The following is a 10,560-nucleotide window of genomic DNA, read 5'->3' as shown; positions in this document are numbered from 1 at the left end:
CTGGGATTACAGATGTGCACAACCACGCCTGGCGTTGCTACATGTATTTATATACTCATTAATGTTTTCAGGTCGATAAAGATGGACCCAAGGTAGCCTGAACCGCATAGTGAGACCCTGTCTCAAAAAGACCAGAAAAAAAAAAAAAAAAAAAATATGCTGGGTGAGTGGCCCATATCCTAGAATGAGAAGGTGAGCCTAGAGCAATAAGGGCCCCTCCACACACTATGCAAATCCCCATGCAAATGAGCAGTCAGGAGTGACTGCTGCTCTGGCTCCGGCTGGGGTGGGGCCAGAAGCAGGGTAACAGGCTTGGGTTTCAGAACTGACCCCACAAGTGATGTGACAATGACCTTGGGCAAGAACATGACAGTGACTGGTGGGGCCCCCAAGCCGTGGGTCTGGTAGGCTTCCCAGGCGTGTGAGGGCGTTGGGATGCCGCATCACTGCCATGAGTGCCTCATGACCATGAGCCTTGTCCTGGCCAGCTGTTGGGTGTTACTGCTCAGAGAGCGCCTCTTCCTTCGGGAGGCCCACGCCACTCCCCTCCACCCTCCACATTGCCTTTCCAGGGGCCAGGGATATAGCTTAGTGGCACAGTGCCAGCCTGGCAAGAGCGACGTAATGAGTTGGATTCCTGGTACCAAAAAAAAAAAAAAAAAAAGGATACACACATTGCCTTTCTTCCTGTTAGCCCGTCTCATTGGTCCTTCCTTCTGGGCCTCTCCAGAGAGCACCAGAACAGAATGTCTGGGCTGGGAGGATACTTGGGTGCCTCATCCACTCTCTGTCTAGTAGACTAGCCATAGGGTTAAGCCTAAGGGTGGTGACTAATTCAAGGTCACATAGTAAGTTAGGTCCAGAGAAGGGACTAGAACCTAGGCACCCAGACCCCTAGCCTGAGCCCCGTGTTTCCCCAGGCTGCTCATTGTCCTGCCTTAACTCACCCCTTTGCTGCTCAGACTCAGTCTCCTGCTGCTCTAGCTACTTCCCAAGGTCAGCCTGGGTGGCTCTTGGAACTTCCTGGGGTGGGGTCGCTGGGAGCCAGCCCAGAGGCCAGGAGGGGAAGGCCAGAGCTGGGGTGGGAGGAGCTGGCACCACCTCCATGGGGAGCTGTAGGCCTCACAGCTGCTGCAGGAAGGATGAGAGCTAGACTGCAGGAAGGACAAGCTGGGGTGGGGAGGCAGTGGAGGAGGCTGTGGAGACAGACCCTCACTGGAGAGGCATCTGCCGGGCAGAGAACAGGATGACCCCATCCCAGGAGAGCTGCCCAGAAGGGAGGGAGAGAGGGAGAGGGGAGAGGCGGGAAGCCTAGGGTGGAGCGAAGGAGAGTTGCTCAGCGGAAAGCTGGGGGAAGACTTGGGCCCTGCTCCCCACCCAGTGCTCCTCAAGTCAGTTCCTGTCCTGTACACAGAGGCTGCAGTGGCTGCCACACTTGCATTCCTGGGTTTCCTGGGACCTGAGACCACCCCTGCCCCAGGCCCTGCTCTCTTGACTGCCCCCCTAGCCTGCCCGCCCCAGGTCCCCTGTCGGTGAGTTAAAATTAGCTCAGTGCCCAGGCTAAAAATAGCCCCTGCCCAGCCCTGAGGCTGCTGGGCTGGGGGAGGGGAGTCCCTGCGGGAGGGGAAGATGGTGGGAACTAGGTTTTTGGGTAGTGAGCCTGCCAGGCAGAACCCTGACTTTGGGATCAAACCCTAGAAGAATGGTGGGGTAAAGAAGACGCTGAGGTGGGAGTGGGCGGGGCCAAAGGAGGCAGAGAGAATGGAGCCAAAGAGGAAGAAGGAAAGGGGCCCTGAGAAAGGGGCTGGGAGTGGGAAAGGGAGAGGGACAGCGATCACCCTTTGGGAGGAAGGACCTGGCGTGGGAACCACGGGAAGATGGCCCTGGAGCCCTGGGGGGCCCTGGCAAAGCCTCCTCCCTTCTAGAGCTCCTTAGTCTGTATCTGCTTCAGGGTAGCCCAAGGCTGAATGGGAGCATGACCAGAAAGGTTGTGGGTTCTGGAGGTCATAGAGGAATTGGGGCAGGAAACTGGTCCTAGGTGTGGACCTCTGTCCCCTCCCGGGCCAGCCTGCCCTTGGGAGGCTGGGCATAGCCCACAAGCTCCTTGCCAGGGCCAGGGCCTCTGGGGCCTCTGTGGGCCCTTGCCCCTCCCTTCTCTGCCTCCTGGCTGGACTGCAAGTTCTCAGAGGGCAGGGATGGTGCCCAGTGCCAATCCTAAGTCAGAGTCCCACAAGCAGTTGCTGAGCTTGACTCTTCCCCACTTCTCTAGATTTTTGTCTGCTCTCTACCTCCCCTCTGTGCTCCAGCTGCCCTCTCCTTCTCTGCCCTGTGCTGCCTCCTGACCTCACTGCCTCTTTCTGTCTCCTTTCCTGTGTGTGCGTCTGTGTCCCCTCCTCTCCCGCCCCGTCTGCTTCACCCACGCCGCCTCCCTCCCTCGTTAGTGAGCAGGCTGCTCGAGGCCGCCTGACTGTGGGGGTGACAGGTGGATTGGATTGTCACCCCCTCCCCCAGCGCCTGCTGCTTATTTCATGCCCTGCAGCCCAGCCACAGGGAAGGGGCGGGAGGAGGGATGACAGCTGTCTCCAGCGCCTCCTGCCTTCCCCTCCAGTCCACAGCCCGCAGCCTGGAGCAGCCTGGGAGGGAATGATGAAGGCCGCTTAATGAGAGTTCCCTTTCTCACCAGGGAAGAGCAGGTTGAGACCCATTGCTCTGTGACGCAGGGTGCACACTCAGCCTCTCTGGGCATCTGCCCATGTTGACCCACACTGGCAGTAGATCTTTGAAAATAGGTACCCTACCGTTCCTCTGAGAGCTCCAGCCTTGGGACAGAGAGCCAACAGGGCTAGAAAGCTGTGAGGGAGAAGCAGAGGTGTGAGTGGAAAGCAGCCCTCCTGCAGACCCCCAAGAAGAACAGCCCCGCTCAGCCGGCTGCAGTGTGGCCCCCTGACTGCCCCCCACCGCCCAGGCCACCCTCACACAGGAACTGAGATAGCATCATTCTGAAACCCGAGAGTGGTTTGAATATTGCTCAGGTACCAAGAGGTGTTACACTGGGGAGGCCAGGGCCTGTTTCTTCTCCCATGGCCCCTCTAAACCAGTCCCCCTTTAGGTTCCTTTTGCATTACATTCGAACTTGATTTGCATATAAACAACCCACAATTCCTATTGGGTCTGTAACCCAGTGTGAAAAATGGCTGCCTGTGGGGTCCTTCTGTATCCTATGCACTCTCTGGTGTCTTCAGCTAGCTGGCCTTGTCCTGCTCTTGCCAGTTCCTCCTGTTCTGTTTGCAAGACTTCCCCGCTGCTGCCCTTTCCCTCAGACTTGGGCCAAGTCTACCTGCCCTCTCCATGCTCCTGCACCTCCATCAGAAAGGCCTGCTTGTCCCACCAGGTCCCAGGAGGTCTGTTCTGCCAAGATTTGCCCTGTCCAGGGAGACTTTGGAGGAGTACTTGTGTGACATGGGATAGCGCCAGCTTCAGGAGGTCATGGCTGTGGCCTGAGGTTGGGAGGGGGCAGGCCCTGGAGCCATCAGAGCTGAAGGTGTCTCTTTTATAGTTCAGGTCCTCCCAAGCACAGGGCTGTGGATACCAGGCAGAGTGAAGGAGAAAGGGTTAGAGGAGAAGCAGCCAAAGGGCCAGGTCCTGGAGAGGGCTGCCTAGAGGAATGGACAGGAGGAGCGGAGACGAGGAATAGGGCCAGGCCAGGCTGGGGTGGAGAGCACACATCTGGAGAACAGATGCCCAGGCCTCTGGCTCCTGGCAGCTGGTTAGGTAATTAGGCAGAGGGCTAATTAAGGAGGTCCAGGTGTTCATTAAAAATCTCTCTGATGAGGTAGGAGGGAAGCTTGGATGGGATAGACCTCCACACCCTGGATAGGGTCAGGTTAGGGTCCTCAGTGCCCATCTGGGCTCAGCCGCCCTTCCTCCAAAGTCATGGTTGAATTCATGTTCTTGCCCCAGGGCTCCGAAGAACCTGCAGCAATGTGGAATGGATAGAAGTGGGGAAAGAGGTAGTGGGGACTGCGCCTGCTTCGTAGGAGGGTGTGGTTAGATAGGACATCTCCTCAGGTGGTGTTCACACAGAGTGGGGGACAGTAATAGGGAAAGGGCCCTGGGAAGCATGGAATTGTAAAAAAGTACTTTGAGCTCTCTTGGAGGAAGTGGGAATAGATGGGGCTTGGTCTTTTTAGCCCTGACTTCCCTTCTATCAGCGGATGCTCAATGGGTCTCTGTGGCTTCCCTGCCTGCTCAGCCCTGATCCCTCTTGCATCCCAGCTCCCCCAGCATGAGGCGGGGGTGGGGGGGGGCGGTGTAGGAGATCAGCTAGGGAGCTGGTTGCCAGGCGACAGTTGCCTAAGCAACTCCATCCTCTCCATCTCCATGTGCTTAGGGCTGCTCCTTAGAAGACTTTAGAGTCTCACCCTCTGCACCAGCCAAGCTGAGGGTGGGGAAGGTTGAGGACTGCGATGGCAGGGGTGGTGGGAGGCTGGGTGGTGTCCAAACAGACAAGCTTCAAGGGCAGCTGGGTGAGGAAGGGTTCTGGCCACATAGAGGACAAAGAGGAGCTGATGCTGCAGCAGGCCTGACAGAAGTTAGACTGTAAGAAGGACTGCTCACAGGGATCTGAAGAGTGAAACCGTCTTTTCTTTCTACAGACAGCCCTTGAGCTCCTGTCAGAAGATGGAATAGTGGGAAAGACATGTAGTTCCTGCCCTTACGAAGTTTCAGACTCATAGGGGAAGGTAGCATTAAATAGAAGGACAGAATTGTAATTATTTACAGTGTGACAAATGCTAGAAACACCACAAGAGTGTCTTTTTGGGGTATCACAAGAACAAGGGGAGGGTTCTTTCTCAGCTGGGAAGAAGTGATGGTCCTGACTGTAATGGATCGAGATTCACCTCAGCAGGTCTGCTTCTGAACAGAGGTGGTGAGGGAAATGTGGACAGATCCTCAGCCTGAGTGCGGTCCTTCCAGAGAACCCAGGCCAGGGGACCCAGTGTAAAAAGCCAGCTCCTCCTGATCCCCTTGCCCTTGAGTGCCCTGCCATCCCACCGTGCTACAGCTCTGAAAGCACAGTCCATGGAGTGTACTAAGCGGGGGATGAAATCCTCTGCCTGGAGTCTTTGCAGAGCACTTTGGCAAAGGTGGGGGTAACAGGCAAGGAATGGGGCAGCTGGCACTGGTTCTGGGCTGAGATGTGTGCTGGATCCCTTGGGGCTGCTGCTGTTCCTGCCCAGGATTTGTGTGTAGGAATTGTAGCAGGCCCAGGGCTCAGGGAGCACCCGGAGAACAGAGGTCTGGGTTCGCGCTCTGAGGGAGCAGATGGTAGAGGGTCTTTGGAGGAGGGGCAGGAGCTTCCTTGTTTTCTGTAGCTCTCTGGGCAGAGCTCCAGCAGGGCTGGGGAAGCCTGAGGGTCTGGTCCTGTGATGGGAAAATGGGCAGGGTTGTCTGGCAGCCAATTCTACACTCCCATCCCTCCCTCAGCCTCTTTCCTCAATGGCCAGGATGCTGGGCTGACTTCGGTACCTGCTATGGCACTTGGGGGCCCTGTGGAATGGAGTTAGAAAGGTTGAAAGAAGCTCAGGAGCCATGGCAGTGTGTATGGGACATTCTCTGTCATCTCTACCTCAGGATAGCTTCACCCAGCTGGGAGGGGAGGTGGACAGAACCCAGGCCTCTCCTCCCTACACTCTGCAGTAGTGTCTGAGGGGGTGCTTTCTGGAGGAAGAGTTCTGTGGGTGGAGCTGGACTTCTCTGTTCCATCCTCCTTGCAGGACCCATCTAGAGAGGCTTTAGAAAGCAAGGGGGCTTTGTGCATGTCTTTGTGCCCCCAAGGGGCCTCTGGGGGCTGTGATGCTCATCTATAGTCTCAGCTACTCAAGAGGCTGAGGCAGGAGGATCTCAGGTTCAAGGCTAGCGTGGGCAAATTAGTGAGACAGTGTCTCAAAGTTAAATAATCAAAAAAGGCTGATATTGTAGCTCAGTGGTAGGATGTTTGCTCAGCCTGCATGAGGCGCTGGGTTCAATCCCCAGGACCACAAGTAGGTGGTGGTGCGATCATGCCCTTCTCTACCATTTCCCAGAAAACTTCATCCTTGATGCAAGGACTCCTGGAATGACAGAGCCGAAGTGGCCATCAGGTCATCTTTGTCCTGTCCTGGCTCCTCTAGTCCCCAGAGGCTCACACAGCCTGTGTGGCCCTGGCCACACTTGAGAGCATTCACCTTTTTTTTTTTTTTCTCCTTTTGTCTTTTTGAGACAGGTTCCCACTATGCAGTTCAGGCTAGCCTTGAGCTCACTTTGTAGCCCATGCTGGCCTAGAACTCACAATGATCCTCCTGCCTCAGCCTCCTCAGTGCTGGGATTACAGGCATGTGCCACCATGCCCAGCCTGCATTCACCTTTCTTGGCTCTCTCCCTGTGCCCTTCCCATCCTGCGGTGTCCCCTGGAGTTGTGCAGGGAAGAGGCTGTTTGCTACACAGCTGTTCATCCAGTGGGCTGGGGCGGGTGAGGGTGTTCTGAAATGGAGACCGACTGATGCCCTATCCCCTGACTGCCAGTGCCCTTGCTAGTGTGTCAGTTGGCCAGTCAAGAAGTACTGCTCAGTCAGCCCGGCCTCTGGGATTGGCCTAGACCTGTCAGACAGGATGGGGCTGTGGAGGGGGACTGTGTCCCTTTATGCACTCATAATTTTAGTACTCTTAGCTGGATGTGGTGGCGCACGCCTGTAATCCCAGCACTCAGGAGGCTGAGGCAGGAGGATCATTGCGAGTTTGAGGCCAGCCTGGGCTGCAAAGTGAGCTCAAGGCCCTTTACAGAAAAAATTTCCCAGGGCTGGGGGTGGCCTGGTGGGAGTAGAACACATGCCTAGCATGCATGGAACCCAGGGGTCCATCCCAGCACCATAGAAGGAAAAAAAAAATGTCTACTTCTGATCTAGAGGCGTGGCTTGTTTGTTCACTTTAGTAGCAGAGCCCTTTCTTCAAACAAATTTTAGGCCTAAGACTGCTAGGTAAAACAAATTGTTGTGGAATATCTCTGGTTGAAGGGAGTTGGAGGTCTTTTCTTTTGAGACAGGGTCTTGCTGTGTAGTTCATGGTGCTCTTGAACTCACAACGTAGCCCAGGATGGCCTTAAACTCCCAGAACTACTCCTGCCTCGGCCTCCCAGGTGCTGGGATTATACATCTGTACCACCACACCCAGCAGAGGTGAGGGTCTTATGTCTCCAGGCTCCAGGCCTTGTGAGCTTGTGTGAGGACCACTGCTGTCTGTTCTTGAGCCAAGGCACCAGAGACCGCTGCCCTGTCACCTGGTGTCCTGGGCAGATGTTTACCCATTGTGCTTGCCACACCAGAGTGCAGCATGGGAACCCCTGGCCTAGGCAGGGCAACTGGGGAACCCCACAATCTACGAAAAGAAGGGCTAAGGGCATTCTCTAGGATCCAGACCCTCAGCAGCCAGGAACTGCATATCCTGTCTCGTCTGGAGCCTGAGTGCTCAGCATGGCTACCTTGCCTAGGTAGCCAGCGCAGTGTGGGGCTGAGATATGCCAGCCTCTCACAGGGTGCTATGAGTCTGGCTTGTGTCCCAGGGATCAAAAAGCTGGGTGCCAGGGACCTGACAGCCCCCTCATGACCTTTCTGTTCCAGGAGGCTATACAGAAGGTGTCCTGCAGACCATGAACTGAGCGTGGGTCCCGGACGTTCATGAGCACAGCGTGAGGTACACCAAGACCTGCACCCTACAGCCCCTCCCCTCCCCAGCACTGAGGACCTCTGGAGAAGATGGGGAGGAAAAAGATCCAGATCCAGCGAATCACCGATGAGCGGAACCGACAGGTAAGGAAGACCTAGAGCCCCACAGAGTGGTGAGGACAGGGCTCTCCTGGAGGTCTTTTTGGAAGAGGAGGTGCTCTGGAGGCTGTGACAGAACAGGATGGTCTGAGCTGGGAGAAAAGCAGCTGCCCCCCCTGCATCTTTTGGATCCGTGTCCCAGAACTGGAGGCTGTGCTATAGCTCTGGAACCATGTGCCCGCCTCAGGCCACACCTGGGACTGCCCAGTCCCAGAATGGATCTTTCTCCCTCCTCATCCCAGGAGCTCTTTCCCAGGACAGAGCTGCGCCATGCTGGCCGTCTCCATGCTTTCCCTTCCAGGAGCTGGCTCTGGCCTTGTCCTGGCCCTGTGCTGGCCAGGAGATGCTAGCCATTCTGTCCCCCAACAGGAGCTCCTGTGTCACCCTGAGGATGGGGAATCCCTAGGACTCTTGGGGGAGCTCTACTGAGCCAGACCTAGCTGCCCATTGCCCTCCTGCAGGTGACCTTCACCAAGCGGAAGTTCGGGCTGATGAAGAAAGCGTACGAGCTGAGCGTGCTGTGCGACTGTGAGATCGCCCTCATCATCTTCAACCACTCCAACAAGCTGTTTCAGTACGCCAGCACTGACATGGACAAGGTGCTGCTCAAGTACACCGAGTACAACGAGCCACATGAGAGCCGTACCAACGCTGACATTATCGAGGTGGGCCTGCTCTCATAGCCCCTCCCCTCACAGACCCAGCCTGGGGAGCAGGGAGTGGCGCGTGTGTCTGAGAGTGCCTAGGCCGCCCACCCACCCACCCTCGGGGAAGTCTGTCTCCTGTCTGCCAGGCCTGACAAGACCCCCTGTGCTGTCTCCTCTCAGGCACCCTCTTGCTACCTTTTCCCTTTCTCCTCCTTTTGGTCGGCTCCTGCATCGGACTCCTCTGGGGTTTTTTTTTTTGTCTTTTTGAGACAGGGTCTCGATATGCAGTTCAGGCTGGCCTTGAGCTCACTTTGTAGCCCAGGCTGGTCTGGAACTTGCAACAATCCTCCTGCCTCAGCCTCCCGAGTGCTGGGATTATAGGCATACGCCACCATGCCTGGCCTCCTCTGGTTTTTGTCTCCCTCTTTCTTTCCATCTTTCCTGCTCTGTCTCTGTCTCTCTATGGGTCCCCATGACTGTATGTTTTGTTTCAAAGAGAGCCGACATTGTGAACTGTTGAAGGACACAAGCTTTGGAACTCAGCTCTGGCCGTTACCGGCCATGTGGCATTGGGCAGGTGTTTGGCCTCCCTGAACCGTGGTGTCCCCTTCCACAAACAGAGTAGTGCCTGCTTTGAAGGGTGCACCAGGGATAGCACGAGGCAGCCCAGGGCCTGCAGCTCACCCTAAGGTGCACGCAGCTTTGGGACAGAACTTGTGTAGATGAAGAGGGTATCTGGGAAGCCATAGGCCTGATTAGACATTTGCAGAAAATTAAAAAACAAAGCAAATACCTGTGGGGTCTGGAGCATGCAAAGCACTGCCCTGGGTTACAGCAGGTATCTTTGCTTTCCTACATCTCATCTCTCTCCTGTTCTATCTCTGTCCCCATTTCTCTCTCCTCATCCTTCAGGGGTCCATGTATTGGGATGGGCGGAACCCCCCAGCCCAAAGAGCCTCCTGGTCAGGCCTTAGCAAGGGTGTCTTCCAGCCACCCTTTGCTGAGCCCCTTTCCGTGCCACTACCCCTATGCCTAGCACTCCCCGGGGCTGGCTTAGCTCCCCTGTGGGCCCTCCATTCTCACATTCCCAGCACCAAGCCACCTTCACTCAGGCTCCTGGGGAGGGGAGGAGGCCCTGAAGCTGGGGGCCAGGGAAGGTGGGTGGGGAGACCCTCACTGGCTGATGGTAGTGGTGCGGTTGCAGACCCTGAGGAAGAAGGGGTTCAACGGCTGCGACAGCCCAGAGCCCGATGGGGAGGACTCGCTGGAACAGAGCCCCCTGCTGGAGGACAAGTACCGGCGCGCCAGCGAGGAGCTGGACGGGCTCTTCCGGCGCTACGGGGTGAGCCCCACTCACTGTCTCTCTGTTGGCCCCTCCTGGCCCCTTCCCCCAGGCGCTGCACAAGAAGCACAGGGAGTGTGAGAGTCCTGAGGTGGACGAGGTGTTTGCCCTGACCCCCCAGACGGAAGAGAAATATAAAAAGATAGACGAGGAATTTGATAAAATGATGCAGAGTTATAGACTGGCCGTGAGTAGTCGCGTGGAGGGCGCCTCCCGTGGTGCATGGTGTGGCTTTGCGCCCCGCCCCGGCCGTCTGCTGCCTCTGATGCGTGTCCGCTCTGAGCCGTGCTGGGGCTAGGAGTGACCACGGAGGACCTTGACCCTTGCCTCGACTCATCTCAGTGGAGCAGGAGCTGGAGGGGTGTGGTGTCCCCTTTACCAGTAGGGAGTATATAGTGACACTCAGAGGACATTAAGAGGACAGGAAGGTGGAGTGTGCTCTAGCACAGTCATCCTGGGGAGAAGACCCTGTCTAAGGCTGGGATTTGCCTAGAGGAAGCAGAGACTGAGCTCTGACTATACCAGGCCAGTGGACCGCAAGCAGAGCCGGGTCCTGACCCGTGGCACAGGCCTTAACAGTTGTGTGTGTGAATTCAGGTCCATACTCGGCCTCTAACCCGCTCCCAGTGTGTCCTGCCTGGCTGAGGACTAACCTGCCCCAACCAGGGGGTGTCCCTGGTTCTGCTATAGTGAGCAGAGCCTCATTCTCATC

General features: G+C 56.4%; 1 protein-coding gene across 5 annotated transcripts in view; it reads left to right on the top strand.

Moving 5' to 3' along the window:
* Mef2d (myocyte enhancer factor 2D) overlaps positions 1 to 10,560 on the top strand; it is a 33,182-nt gene that overhangs the window by 9,882 nt on the left and 12,740 nt on the right. For 3 of the 5 annotated variants that reach the window (XM_005411678.2, XM_005411680.2, XM_013508337.1), the window contains exons 2-4: positions 7,656 to 7,844; positions 8,321 to 8,524; positions 9,711 to 9,848. In XM_005411678.2, the coding sequence (XP_005411735.1) occupies positions 7,791 to 7,844; positions 8,321 to 8,524; positions 9,711 to 9,848 (396 nt within the window). In that variant the 5' untranslated portion in view covers positions 7,656 to 7,790. Of the gene's footprint in view, positions 1 to 7,655; positions 7,845 to 8,320; positions 8,525 to 9,710; positions 9,849 to 9,900; positions 10,036 to 10,560 lie in introns of all 5 variants that reach the window. The other 2 variants (XM_005411679.2, XM_005411681.2) reach the window with 1 other exon arrangement.

The sequence above is a fragment of the Chinchilla lanigera genome, unplaced genomic scaffold (genome assembly GCF_000276665.1).
Source record: "Chinchilla lanigera isolate Chin_1 unplaced genomic scaffold, ChiLan1.0 scaffold00144, whole genome shotgun sequence".
Lineage (NCBI taxonomy): Eukaryota > Metazoa > Chordata > Mammalia > Rodentia > Chinchillidae > Chinchilla > Chinchilla lanigera.
The sequence above is the reverse complement of the archived record's forward strand: the minus strand, read 5'-3'. Positions and strand labels throughout refer to the sequence as shown.